The sequence below is a fragment of the Magallana gigas genome, chromosome 9 (assembly GCF_963853765.1).
Source record: "Magallana gigas chromosome 9, xbMagGiga1.1, whole genome shotgun sequence".
NCBI classification, from domain to species: Eukaryota; Metazoa; Mollusca; class Bivalvia; order Ostreida; family Ostreidae; genus Magallana; species Magallana gigas.
This window is the reverse complement of record NC_088861.1, coordinates 39,900,322-39,916,154: the sequence shown is the minus strand read 5'-3', so window position 1 is coordinate 39,916,154 and position 15,833 is coordinate 39,900,322. Positions and strand designations below refer to the sequence as shown.

Genomic DNA, 15,833 nt, shown 5'->3' with positions numbered 1-15,833 from the left:
GTACATTAGTTTGGACTGATAGAAAATACAAGATTTATGTATTTTATCTATTATTGCACTTAATATATCCTAAGATAAAGATCGTCAAACAGTATTTTCCAGTCCAAGCTTTGACTGCTCCTGCAAAACATTTATTTAGTATAGCCCGGAAGATGGATGCATTTAAAAGATGAACCCTTTGAAACTTCGATCCTAAAGTGCAACAGCAATCTTTTGTCTTAAAGTGTCCTCCGTAAAAAGAAATACGATTAAAATATATTAAGAAATATAATTGGGAAAATCATCTGTTTATAAATTAATAAAATTAAGTGTCCAAAATTATAAAGATTTGTGTAATCTGGGGATATATCTATATTTAGCTTTTAAAAACCGCAACATTATTTCATAAACTGTTTTTTGTTACGCATGTTATCCTGTGTCTCTATTTCATATCTGATATTGTATCATGCCAAATGTCTATAAATATCATTTTACTTATGTAATATGTTTGTTCATATTGCCACAATATGATTATATATTGAGCAAATAAAGAATGACTCTTGTTTATTCATTGAATTTGAACCTGATACTGAGCATGAAGCTGTAGATATGTTAAAGAGTGTTGTATATCTGAAACATTTGCAAAAACTCTTTATTAGCTTTACTTAAAAAAAAAAGTAATGGTAATGGTAATGCATTACTTTACTCATGTAATGGTAATGTAATGCATTACTTCAAGAAAATCAAGTAATGGTAATGGTAATTTAATGCCCAAATTCATGAAGTAATGGTAATGTAATGCATTACTTTACAATGTAATTCGCCCCAAGCCTGATATATATATATATATATATATATATATATATATATATATATATATATATATATATATATATATATATATATATATATATATATATATATATATATAATTTTGTAACGCATTGTTCAATACACTCCATAAATGACACAAATGCTGTTTTGTTAAGCGATATTTACATACTTAAACAAAATTAAAAAAACTGCAAAATTGTCAATTTTTAAGTTTAATATTATTTTAATCATACAGGTTGGGCGTGATTAGATAATAAAGCCTTAACGGCTTTATTGGATTTGATCATGCCCCGACCATCATGATGACTATAATATGTACATTATATTCATTATATATTTGTCATTTATGATTTCATAATTGCTTATGCTTATTTTTTAAGAATGGTAGTTTATTATTTAAGCTGAGGTGTGTCCCCTACTTAGCAATTATTCGTCTAAAATTGTGGGGGGTTTTTTCTCTTTAAATTTTTGCTTGAAATCTTATGTAATTGTAAAATCCACAAGCAATCTTATTTTCATATTTTACTTTTATACCAGAATATCTACACTATGCGCACTGCGTTCTTGTAACACGTTTATTAAGCCAATGTCCATATCTTGCCGTTCTGGATACATTAAAGAAAGGTTTAAATGTAGATTTTAAGTAATTTTTTTAAGTATAATGAGAGAAACGCATAGCGTTTGTCCTTTTTATTAATAAACTAATAAAAAAAAATATAATTGTAGAGAAAGAATATGAATTATGAAAATTAAAAAAAGAATTGAAATACCTTGACATACATTTGCAATGTGATCTTTACCTATCCTATTTTTGTCTTAAGAATTTTAAATTGATATCTATTGCACATGAAAAGCTTAAACAATTATAGGGGTAAACATGCTTATTTTCTTTCTACAACTTCAAGATCATGTAAACCCTTTTTTGCGCAATTAACAAGACCTTTGACAAATAAAAAAGGGTTTTAGAGAACTAAAATGATATTAATTATGTTGTTTACACTGATCAAAATAAAAATTATCTTACCCCATCATCGGCACTGTTTTCCATCATTCAGTCGTTTGTAGATACTATACAAGACTGATAAAAACAAGAACAATAATTATTGTACATCTATTAACGAGTTGCATGACATGCAAATGCAAATATACTGTTTAAAATTTTTTCGGATTTCTCCTTGTTGAAATATAATAACTACTGAATTCAAAATCTACTGATATTCCCGGAAATTGAGTGACATTGTCTGACATTTACTGTACATTGATTGTTCCTCACTGTACATTTCACTGACTTTCACTGTACCCCACTGTACATTTCTACTGAACAACACTTTACTCCACTGTACGCGTCTGTATAGTCCTACAGACTTCCACTGTACTCCACCGTACGCCACTGTACAGGGAACTTACCAGCACTGTACCCCATTGAACGCCAATGTACAATTAATTTGAAAGATAACATCTTTCTCAATATTTTCATTACGATATTTTTTTTCCTCGATAGTCAGATCTTTCCAGTACTTATACAGACAATTTACAGGCGGTTATGTTTTGAAATTCACAAACAATTAAAATCTAATTGTTAATTTAATATTAATTTTGAATTGATATTGAATCTTGCAATTGCAATTATAATGATATTCTTTAATATCATTACACCAAGAAGATGAAAATCCTCAATTTTACATTTTAACTCATATTTAAAAACTGCAAGAATTATATATATATATATATATATATATATATATATATATATATATATATATATATATATATATATATATATATATATATATATATATATATATATATATATATTTTATAAATTGCCGGTCATTGTAATATAAGCAACAGGCAAGTTTACAAAATTTATATTATAATGTTGGTTATTGAATTATTTCTCTAAGATTATGGCAAGCCCTTGTTTAATATGACCAGTCTGAACCAGTCTGTAATCGCCCTCTATCTCGTTAATTGTGCTTCAGCCAGAGAAAAACAAGGCAATTAACACAGAGCCAACAAACTATATCGAATCCATGCTTGTTCTTTATGTACACATATCCCAGTATGCAGGCTTGATTACATGAGTATATTTTGTAGATATCATGCAGATTTCTTATATACATATTGATTTCTATTGATTGAAATATTCAATTACATCTTTTACTATGTAAGGTTTAATTTTACATGATAATACCTACTGCAGGAGACATTAATATTCTGAGTTTTGATCGATAAATATCATCGGTGACATATTAAACGATATACAATTAATTTATTCAGATTGTAATGATTGCCATAACACAATTTTTTGATACAGTAACTGAAGAAAAGCCAGAAATCATTTAACGGCAAGGAAGGAGAGAGAGAGAGAGAGAATTTTAGAGATTTAAATTTATCAGAAATCGATTAGATTAAATTGATTGTCTTTATATCTGCTTGTTATACAGTTTTTATTTTTATCTTCTTGTCTCAAGTGTTATCTTTGCCGACTTACAATATGTGGTAAAAACATCTACCGAGAAGAAAATAAAGAGCATACATCTTACAAATGTAGTATGGTTACCAGTATAAAATGTCCCTTTCAGGATCCTCTTTATATTCGTGTATATTGTAATTTGATGATTATTATGCACTTTGCCATAATAATTTATTTTTTTAAAAAATGAAAATCAGACTTTTTGTTTTAACAATGTATTTCCCCGCTCTTCATACGCCTGTTTATTTCGAGGTTTCAACGCTTACTAGTTTATTTACATCTAAGTTTTATTCCCTCTCCCTCTATTTCTTACGGAAACTTATAGTTAATTCATAGCTCTATGGAAACAGCCAGACTGAAATCTACACGCCCCGTTTATCGGTCGGGCGAAATCTACAGCGGCTTAAACTGACAGGACTGAAATTGACACGCCTTCCTTATCGATTGGTCGAAATCTACAGCGACCTATGAAAAATTACGGACTGCACGAAATAATCATGATGATGTCAAAATAAAAGTCTCACAGGAGACGATTTGGCTGTTTCTTTTTACTTATATACATTAACATAAATTTAGTGAATTTTACTTAATTACTTTTCATAATCAATTTATTAATAAACTGAAAAAAAAATTAATATTAACAATCAAATGCTTTCTTTGATAATTCATGGGGGTTATGAAGGTAACGCTCATTGCAGAAAAAAATCACATAACCCGCTAAGCAATGTCACTACCTTCATATCCCGAATGAATCACTAAAGAAGGCATTTTATAGTTTAAATGTTCAATGTGGCCAGGTTTCACACCTTCTCGCGGTTACCCGGCCATGCGTATAGTATGAGCCTTGTCTGTAATATCCGATGCTTTTCTTAATTCAAAACAGACAAAGGATTTTTTTTCTGTAGTCATCCCCAAAGAAGGAAACAAAACACCGTTTATCATACAAGTGTCACTTTTGGGCGTGGACTTCAATCAGAATAAAGGCGAACATCAAACAATGAAATTAATTTGAATCCATAAAAAGTTTTCCCACCAAAGGATTAAACGCATGATTTTTTTTTAGCAACTGGCATCATTACTGCGTATTAAAGAAAGCACATGCATTAATTATTCTAATAAGAAAAAAATATTAAAAGATTTGAACGTTTGAGAGAGAGAGAGAGAGAGAGAGAGAGAGAGAGAGAGAGAAAAAGAGAGAGAAAGAGAGAGAGAGAGAGGGATATTTTATTCACATTGCAGTGATCTTGTTTGCTCTAACACTATATTTTGATATCAGTAAATGAAAAAAGAGATTCTTTTGTTTTATTTATTGGGCCCATAAATTTATAAATTATCCTATTGCGGAGAGAGGTTATAAACATTTTTGCCTATAATATATATCGAGGTGTCACTCAAAGAGAGAGAGAGAGAGAGAGAGAGAGAGAGAGAGAGAGAGAGAGAGAGAGAGAGAGAGAGAGAGAAAGAGAGAATAAAAACATTGAAAACATAAAAAATCCATGCACATTTAGATCATGACAACATACATTTGAATGTACTTAGCCGTGCGATAAAAGATACATGTACGTGTATATGATTAAATAATAACGAGTAAAATATTTTATCGAATGGCGAGAATGGGAAGGTGGTAGGATGTTTTTTAAATTATAAAAATATATACAACATGATTTCAATCAAAATAAATTGATATAAAATGATGAAGATAAAAAAATGTAATAAATAAAAAAATTATATATATTTATATATATATATATATATATATATATATATATATATATATATATATATATATATATATATATATATATATATATATATATATATATATATATATATATATATATATATATATATACCCAAAGTCTCTTTTTCAATGAATAATGAAAAACTTTTAAAACACTGTTTCAAAATATTTCGACCGTGTTTCCGGTCTTCATCAGTCGGTGTTTATTGTCTATAGCAACACAATGTAGAACATATACTATGACGTCACAATATGAATACAGTCTGGCAAGTGACGTCATACAACAATATTGCGCCAAAAACATTATGAAATAAAGGTGAGAGTCTATAGAAAGCACAGTGATAGCTGCAATTAGTACATAAACAAGTAATATATGAAAAATGTATAGATAACGGGACATAAAATAAAGGAAATGTCTATACAAACTAGTAATAATGTAGTCTAAAGACAATAATGTTCCCTTTTGTTTATACCAAAAGGCATATAAGTATTCAATTTTTTCTTCCACAAATTTTCTCTGAATTTTCTGTAAGTTTCATCTTTGTACAATTTTTCGATACCTATTACAGAATAATCCTCAACTGTGTGTTCGTCAGTATAAAAATGCATTGTTACAGGGTCGTTAGTTTCTCTCCTGATCAGTGACAAATTTAAAACATGTCTTTGATATAAAGTCACCCCCGTTTCCCCAACATATACAATTTTGTTACACTTTTTACAAAACACCCCATAAACAACATTACTTGACTTGCAATCGATATGATTTTTAACTTGATACGTTTTGCCCTGAGAATCTTGAAATTGGCCAGAACAAATAATATATTTACACATAACACATTTTTTTGCACTTATCCGAGCTCTCAGCAATGTAAAACTGTTCATCGAGAAACCCCTGACCAGGTTAAAATATATATTTAAAAAGTTTAATTTTTCAGACAAAACCCTGCAATTTTTTTTTCAAAGTGCGTTAAAATCGAACGTATTTAAACATCTCGAAAAGCCACGGCCTTTTTAAAGAGCACTGACTTCGTCTTTAACTAAACCCAACTAAGACGTACAATGAAAACAGGGTGCATTATCCTTATACACTGTATATAGAACTTTAGGAATCAATATATATACAACTGATACCAGCTTATGCCGGAAGTTAACTTTTATGAGACTGATATTCTATCAAAGAGGAGTCACATACTCTCATCCTTTCATATTACCACCAATTTGAAACAAAATCTATTTCATTATTTATATCGCAATTGTTTTTTTCAGAACTTTTTCCTCATGTCTATAACAATTTTAATTTATATTATGTGTCCTATTTTTAATTACGATTTGTTTCATTTATTCTGCTACGACATGTTATTATAAGAAAGAACACTACATAAAATATGTTTGAAAGGAAATACCTGAAAAAGATCCAAATACCTAATTTCTTGCAGCTGGCAATGCAATGGGTGTGTTTAATATTTATGGACTCTTTGTACAGTTTAAAATATCTACCGTGATTGAGTGCAAAAATACCTTGACAGCTACATTTAAACATTCTATTATGATGATATTTAAATGTCCTGTCTTTAATTTTATCTTGTTTCATGCCCTGACGAACCGTTCAACTGCTTCATTAAAAAAACCGGATCCAAATAATTCTAATACAAATTTACATCTACATTTAGTTTGAATAAAACAGTCTGAAAAAAACCAGTCTGATTATTTTACTATAAATATTGTTTTGTTTTTGGGTTTTTTATGTTTTGTTTAATATATCTGTTTGTTTTGATTTTTTTTTTTTTTTTTGCAAATTTTAAATCAATGCAAAAAATACTACCTTCCACCACTCCCCCGATTCATAACATCTTGATAGTAATTGTTCAAATATGGATTTAAGGTAATTATTGATACGTCACAAAACAACGTCGTACGTAATTCACGCGTTATTACATTTTGACCGTGCCCGATCTAATTGAGACCTGATGTTAAAAGGTGTATTTCAAACAAAGAAATCAAGCTGACCTAGAAATTGATTTAAAACAAATCTATTAAAAATCCTGACAACTGCAATCATTTAGGCTATTAATCGGCGAATGAAAACATAACTGGGTTGTGTTGAGTGCGTACTTGTTTTGAAAATATAGACTGCTTACTTTTGTTCTGCATAAAAATCAATGCATTGTAAGGTTGAATTTAATCCGAATCTTTGAACATTAATCCCTAAAAACCCATAAACATCCAAAATAAAATCCAGACCGAGATCTATTCCAGTGCAATTGGGAGATAAATACATAAAGGGAAATTATTTGACTTAGTTGTTAAGCTACATGTATATCATCTTTATTCTATTCACTAAGCAACATATATAAATATATTATCCGGAAAAAATGTTTTTGGAATTAAGATTATATACTGAAGAAAACTTATTTCATTTTTAGAACAAACTTTAAAACCAGTAAAAAAATAGTTGAATAGAGGTTTTGTCTTGAAAGCATATCGGGAAAATTAGCGTTATCCACGTATGTTACTGCAATTTCTAAATACCGATCTTAATCCAAATTACTTACCAATATCAAAAGAAACCATCTTATTCGATTTAGATAATACAGATTAATCAACGATTTGTTTTAATCTTATTTTCTTTTCAACAATGAGAACAATATATTTTTTAGAATGATGAAATAATAAACATATGCACAATCTTATTTTTACGGACCTTATTTCAAAATATGTATTTCAATGATTTTTACCAAAAATCCCCTATTGTGATCCTAAAAAGTTCGGTCCTTTTGGTAACTTTATTTCCAATTTATTAAAGGCGTTAAGGGGTAAACAATATTAATATTTCAAAGAAATATGTACGTAAATAAGATTACAAGAGCTTAAATTCTCTTCAAAAATGTGTTTCCTTTTATCTCATTTGAAAGCAGATTTATCTAATTTGTAATAAATAAGCAAGTGTAACATAATTTTTTTTGTTTTGAAAAATTAGTTTATTCATTTTACATGTCAGTTAATTTTTTTTTTCCGAAAGTCAAATTTCAGACTTCGGCTTATATTCTTTATGTATGAAAAAAGGGACCATTTTCCGCAATCGGTTCTATTTGTTAGCAACGGCCCTAGCTTTTATAATACCGATGGACCAGCCAACTGGGTAAAATTTGATAAGAACATATCCTTAGAACATGTTTGAAAAATATTTAAAAAAATTCGGTATGCATTTTTTTTTATCAAGTGGGGTATGGACCATTACCTTAAAAAGAATCGAAAGATAGTAATTAAGTTATGAAGAAGTTTTAAGAGCCACCCCTGGGTATTTAAATTGACAAAAATGGGACATGCATTCTGAATGTAAATATATCGGGTTGATATATCTTAAGAATCTGGTAGTCGATAAACCTAATGTGTTTTTTAAAAATCACATCTATTGTACCGGCACTATGACATCATTCTTTAGACTGCCAGTCAAAACATGTTTGAAATGCTTTTAACAAAAATATTAGGTGAACAAATACGAGTTAAAACAAGATATCATTTACTCGCTGTGGAAATAAACATCACAGAATTTAGGTTATTTCGTACGGCAGCGTGGAAGGGCCAGATGAAAAAATAAATACTTCTTATTTGTTCGAAGAATTAGCTATTTGTTCGGACTAATTAGGATTTGTTCGGTCGAATTAGAATTTGTTCGGACGAATTACGATTTGTTCGGACAAATAAGTTATTTGTTGGGACGAATAAGCTATTTGTTCGGACGAATTACGATTTGTTATGACAAATGAGTTATTTGTTCGGACGAATTACAATTTATTTGGACGAAAAAGTTCTTTGTTTGGACAAATAAGTTATTTGTTCGGACGAATAGCGATTTATTCGTACAAATAAATTTTTGTTCGGACGAATAAGGTTTTGTCCGGACAAATAAATTATTCGTCCGGACAAATAAGTTATTTTTTCGGACGAATTAGGATATATTCAGACGAACTAGCTATTTGTTCGGACAAATAAGTTTTTTGGTTCGGTCAAATTACGATTTGTTTGGATAAACAGGAGATTTCATAATTATGGATACGCAGATGTGAAAAGTCTAAATCAGTTTACGAGATCATGCGCAGATCCAGGGGGTTAAAGATTATTTTGTTGGCCCCATCCCTACCCCACCTCCCCCCCCCCCAACTCCCCTTGAGATCTCGAGATGCATCTTCTAGTGATGCCCATTCTAGGCAACGCAGGTTTTTCTTAAGTAACTAACAAAAAAAAAATCGCGCCATATCATAACAAGTAATATAACTCCCGCCATTTTTCGACATGCATAATTTTGATAGATTTGGAGACTTGATCTTATATTCTGGCAGCAAAATATGTCAGATATTGTATAAATGCAAGGGCAATGATAGATATTTCAAGCAACCTTGTACTTAATCTTTATGTCTTACCTTTGACGACATAATATGTGTATCAAATAAACGCAACTCATATTCATATTAGAGAACATTGATATGTGCATCCCCTAAGAAAATTCAATTTTTTGAAATTGACATAATAAAGCTACTTTAAATAGGTCCAAACCCTCCTCTCGGCAAACATAAATATCCCTTAGACACCCCCCCCCCCAAAAAAAAAATAATTAAAAAAAATCTGGATCCGTGCATGCGCATGAATACTGGAAGCAACAGTTATGTCCACGTAAATTTGATTCAACTTATCAATCTCTGTTGAACCTCAAAGACGTTATAAAAAACCTTATATGGATTTCCGTGAATCGTGTGCTTACATATTATTACATATATTTTCATAGCTCATAAAATATATGAGAATAGTTGTTTCTAACCTACAATTTGTAATTGATCATTAAAGCTGAAGAACAGCATTTCGTTAATGTCGAACTTATGTAAAAAGTGCACTGTACATTGTCACACGCTAGAAACATGTATTTATACCATACTTTGGACCGTGTAAACAATAAAGTTCATGCTTCGCCGCTCCATTGAACAAAAATCGCCATTATTATCGCCGCTCCAATGAAAACAGATCGCCGTTATTAGATCTCAATTCAGTCTTCATTTTTTTAATTCATTTTTTGGCAAAATTATTGGGGCGGCGACCACCTCTGCCGCACCTGTTCCAACATCCTTGAAATATCAGTGACTCGTACATGTAAAACATTAAGGTGCTATCATTTAAAGGAAAAACGACATTCAAGGAAAGGGCCGGGGTGGCTTGATGACAGACCCTCTCTCTCTTTATTATCTTCATTATTACCAGATCAGACAGTCTTGTGAATTACTTATCAAAACTTCTGTTTTTATATACAAATATAACTTATTCGTCTGAACAAATAGCTAATTAGTCCAAACAAATAGCTAATTCGTCCAAAAAAATAACTTATACGTCCAAACAAATCCTACTTCGTCCAAACACATCCTTATTCTTCCAAAAAGAACTTACTTGTCCGAAGAAACGGCTATTTCGTCCGGACAAACCCTAATTGGTGGGAACAAATAAGAATTTTTTTTTCACCAGGCCCTTCCACGTCGCCGTACTTTCAGTTTTGCAAAGTATGTGATTTATTTTACCTATCAAAAATTATTTGTTCTTTTATAACTGTATATTTTTTTATCCTAAGCATCGATATAAATGTTGTCTTTTAAAGTATTTTAGGTTGACCAATATAGGTAAGTATAATACAATATAGTAGCGCAATATTATGAGACACCGGTATACAGTTAAGTTTTACTTTCACTTTCTAAAATGTGAGGTCCCGTTGCCAACATACTGTTTCATCATCTTTTTTTGAATAAGCCTATCATCGTTAACTTTCTTACTGCACAGTTTCTGTCATCTTAATTGCGAAAGTTAGTTTTTCATTTGTCAGACTTACAAATTTGTGTATTAAATATCATGTTTATATAAGTTATACTAGGGAGGAAGGGGAAGGGGTCTTATTAACTCTTCCCTATCCCCAGGATATGTGGATTAAATACATTTCTAGTGAGAAAGAAGGCATGCTGCAGCTATTTGTGTGGACCCTGGGGTCCACGTAGAAAATATATAAGCGAGGTTAAACCGGATGTTATGGGGAAAATTCAGTCTGCGCATGAGCTAGCCTGGTTCCTGTGCGTAATGGGTAGCTCAGGGAACCAGGCTAGCACACGTTTATCGTCATTTGGCTACTGCAAAAAGAAATTGACATTTTTTCAAACCAGATTAAAAAAAGAAGTCATTTTTAAGGCACTAAATGACCCACAGGACAACATTTTAATTTCCGAAACCTTATTACGCATCTATAGGACACCCCAAAACATATTCCAAGAGATGATTTGTCTACTGTTGAAAATATAAGAGGAGTTTGAGGAAGAAGGTTTTTTTGTGAAAAAACGTCATTTTTTACTTATTAATTGACTCCAAAGACTACACAAGAATTTTTGAAACCTTTTTACAAAACAACATGCCCCCCCCCCCCCCCCAAATCAAACTCCAAGAGTTCAGTTTGCTGGTTTATAAGATGTAAGAGCAGTTTGAGAAAGTAAAACGTGACAGACAGACGGACAGACGGACGGACGGAACAGAATAACAATAATATACCCAAACTTTCTTAAGAAATTGCGGGTATAACTAGTCACATGTAAAACAAGAGACCCATGGGCCATATCGCTCACCTGAGCAACAATAGACCTATTAAATTAAGCTGAATGAATAATTTATAAGAACGTTTAAGTTTTTGTAAAAAAAAAAATGAAATGTTTTCCTTTGTAAGATTGAACCACCCCTCCATGTGGCCCAACCCTACTCCCGAAGAATATGATTTTGACAAATTTTAATCTACACTATCTGACCTTATTTAAGTAACAGTTATCTAGACAAATTGCGTTTAAGAAGATGATTAAAAAAAAAAAAGATTCCCTATATATTCCTATGTACAAATTCCCCCCCCCCATTTGTGGTCCCACCCTATCCCCGAGGATCATGATTTGAACAAACTTGAATCTACCTTATGTGAAGATGCGTCCACACAAATTACAGCTTTTCTGCCAAATCGGTTTCTTAGAAGAAGATTTTTACAGATTTTTCTTTATACATCTTATGTAAAAGTTTAACCCCCGACTATGGCCCACCCTACGCTTGGGATCATGATTTGACAAACTTAAATCTACATGTACGCTACCTGAGGTTGTTTCCACATGAGTAACTGCTTTTCTGGTCGATCGGTCTCTGAGAAGAAAATTTTTAAAGGTTTTTCCTAAATATTCCTATGTAAAAATTCGACTCCACCCCCCCCCCCCCCCCCCCAAGGTTGCCCAACCCTACCCCCGAGGATCATGATCTATACAAACTTGAATTTACACTACCTGAGGATGCTTTTAGATGAATAACAGCTTTTCAGCTCGATCGGTTTTTGAGAAGAAAGTTTTAAAAGATTTTTCCTTATATATTCCTATGTAAAAATTAGACACCCCATTGTGACCCCACCCTTTCCCCGGGATTATGATTAAAACAAACTTAAAACAACCCTACCTGTGGATGCGTCCTGCACTCTTCAACAATGTAAAACTGTTCATCAACAAACTGCTGATCAGGTTAAAATACATATTGTATTCAACAATTTTAATTTGTCGAACACAATTCTGCAATATTTTTTTTTCAAAGTGCATTAATATCGATCATATTAACACATCTCGAAAAGCCCCGGCCTTTTTAAAAAGCATTGACTTCGTCTTTAACTAAACCCACCTAAGACGTACTATGGACACTGGATGTATTATCCTTATACACTGTATAGAGAACTTTACGAATCAATATAGATGCAACTTATACCCGCTTACGCCGGAAGTTAATTTCATAAGACTGATATTGTATCAAAGAAAAATCACTAACTCTCATCCTCACATATTACCATCAATTTGAAAAAATAGAATTGTATCATTATCATTATTAGCATTATTAGCATTATTTCTTTCAGAACGTTTTTCCTCAAATGTATAAAAATGTTGACTTATATTATGTGTCTCATTTCTAAATACAATTTGTTTTATTTTTTCTGCTAAGACATTTTATAATAAGAAAGAATAGTACATAACATATGTTTAAAAAGAATTACCTGAAAAAGGTCCAAATACCTAATTTCTTGTAGCTGGCAATGCAATTTGTGTTTAAGTATTTATGGACTCTTTGTACAGTTTAAAATATCTACCGTGATTGAGTGCCAAACTTACCTTGACAACTACATTTATTTATATAAACATTCTTTTATGAAGACATTTAAAATGTTCTTCCTCTACCTTTCTCTAGTTTCATGTCCTGACGAACCGTTCAACTGCGTATTTAAAAAACACAAGATCAATAAAATTCAAATTCAATTTTTTTTTTATATACATTCATCTCGGAATGCTAACCGGTATAAGATTTTCGTGTTTTTTTAACTTACATTTTTAAACTTACAATTACAATTGAATTTTTTTTAACAAACTTTGAATCAATGCCAAAAAATATAAGTCTAGGAATATAATCCTCAAATCAATGGTGCTAATATTAGAGAAGAAATCTAATAAAATCTACCCCCTACGACTCCTCTGGTTCATAACATATGGATGGTTATTGTTCAAATATGGATCTAAAAAGAGTCAAAGGATAGTATTCAGGTCATGAAGAAATTTTAAGAGACACTCCTGGGTATTAAAATTAGTAACAATGGGACATATATTCTGAATGTAAATATTCCGGGTAAATATATCTTACGAATCTGTTAGTCGATAAACCAAATTTGTTTCAAAAATCACATTTTTTTATACCGGCAATATGACATCTTTAGACTACCAGTCAAAAAAGGTTTAAGGGCTTGAAAAATATATTAGGGGAACAAATACGAGTTAAAACAAAATATAACTTGATCTGGAAATAACTGCAAACGACATATCTTGAAATAAAAATCGAATGAATCTAGGTATTTTTCGATCTTGCAAAGTTTGTGATTTATTTTCCCTATAAGAAAAATGTTTCTGCTTTTATAAATGTTTATATTTTCATCCTTAGCATCGATATAACTTTTGTCTTTTAAAGTATTTAAAGCATGTGCATATACATGTATATATGTGTGTGTTAGAAGTAAAACAATATAAATAACTCTCTATGAAATTTTACAATCTACATGGTTATTTTTTTTCAGTGGAGTTTCCACATACACTACTGGCTCTAAAAAACCCTGTTCATATGAAAATTCCCTGTTTTTCCCTGTCATCCCCTGTGCTTTCCCTGTCATCCCCTGTACCCCCTGTCAGCCCCTGTAAAAACTCCCTGTACACCCTGCAATCCCCTGTCAGCACCTGCACACACCCCCTGTGTGCCACTGTAAGCCCCTGTAACCCCCATGTACGCCTCTGTCACCTACTGTAAGCCACTGTGTTTCCCTGTAGATGCCCCTAACATGCCCTGTACGGTCTTCAACTGCTTGCTAAACTAAATAGTTTTTAATGATGTTTTCGGGTTTTTCAAAATATATACATATTTAGCAGTGTGTGATACATAAGGAAATAAGGATACATAAGGAAATTGAAAGCAAGAAAAGTATGCATGGTTTAAACGTTGCTTGTTTCTCTTTGTATTTCATAGAAGGCAATATTATTACAAACGTGAATAATTCTGACTAAACGTTCCCACAGATCAAGATATACATGTACAGACACGTAGCATTGAGTGATGGGGATGATTTTTCTCGCAGCAACGATTTTTAATTAAAAATTTAAATGTAAAAAATTAAATTATCATTGAGTTGCCCCCTCCTCCCAACTTTTTTGGTTGTCTGTAAAAAAATTGAAGTAAAAATAAGGAAATTAAAGTTTAAGGTAGACTACCCTATCCCCTCTCAACCACCCTACCCCCTACAAAAACACACACACATGCGGATTAGGATTTCGAAGATTTTTGGAAGTTACCTTTTTTTTGTTGCTTGTCAATATTTTTTTGATGAATCTGCCTTTCCCCCACTTTCAAAAACGATGCTAACTGCCTATTGCATACCGATAAACCGCTTATTTTATTACATGTATTTTAACAAATGACCGTTGTTTGTAACTTGTAAAAAAAAAGTGCTGGAGTAGTGCGGGAAATCTGCAACGTTTTGTGCCACGTAACCTGCCTGAGTTAAAAGGCTTAATAACTCAACATGATAAGTTCGTACAGATAATCAGGTACCGATTGAAATGATCACCTATATTTTGACTGTTTTGCTAGTGTAATGATGCAGAGAGAGAGAAAGAGAGAGAGAGAGAGAGAGAGAGTTGATTTTTCGGAGGGTGGTCAGTCCAGTCCTTTGACACTTTAAACCTTATCAGTGTGCATTGTCCACTTTTGTAATTTATATTCATTATTGTATTGAATTTTCCTCATAAATATAAAGCAATACTACAATTCACGAACAATTTAATACATGCATACAAATACCGGTAAAGAGTAACGTAAAGACACACGTGCATGATCTTAAAACGATGTTCCGGGTTTTAGATTAGTCAACTGAATGTTAACTGAATGGTCTGGAAAGGTGACTGAATGTAATAGTTATGCCATTCCGCCACCTTTCAGTAACCATTCAGTCACATTTCAGTTAACGGAATGGCAGACATTCATCCAGTGACAGATCTTAGGAAGTGTGTGTATATACATGTACACGTGTGTCTATCATCTCATTTTTCCTACTTTGCTACCGTGCACTGCAAATTGTCAATAAGAGCTTAGTACAGTAGCTATTATAAAACCACTGACCGAGTAGAAAAATGTCAACATCCTTTCCTTTGAAAACTGTAACTTCAATCAAAGTTGTTAATC

General features: G+C 31.6%; 1 protein-coding gene across 1 annotated transcript in view; it reads right to left on the bottom strand.

Annotated features, from left to right (window-relative positions):
• The window catches only part of LOC117690630 (deoxynucleoside triphosphate triphosphohydrolase SAMHD1-like), a 71,699-nt gene extending 69,800 nt beyond the window's left edge, over window positions 1–1,899 (bottom strand). The window contains exon 1 of the mRNA XM_066072490.1: window positions 1,838–1,899. Coding sequence (XP_065928562.1) covers window positions 1,838–1,864 — 27 coding nt within the window. The 5' untranslated portion in view covers window positions 1,865–1,899. The remainder of the gene's footprint in view (window positions 1–1,837) is intronic.
• Between the last annotated feature and the right edge of the window lie 13,934 nt (window positions 1,900–15,833).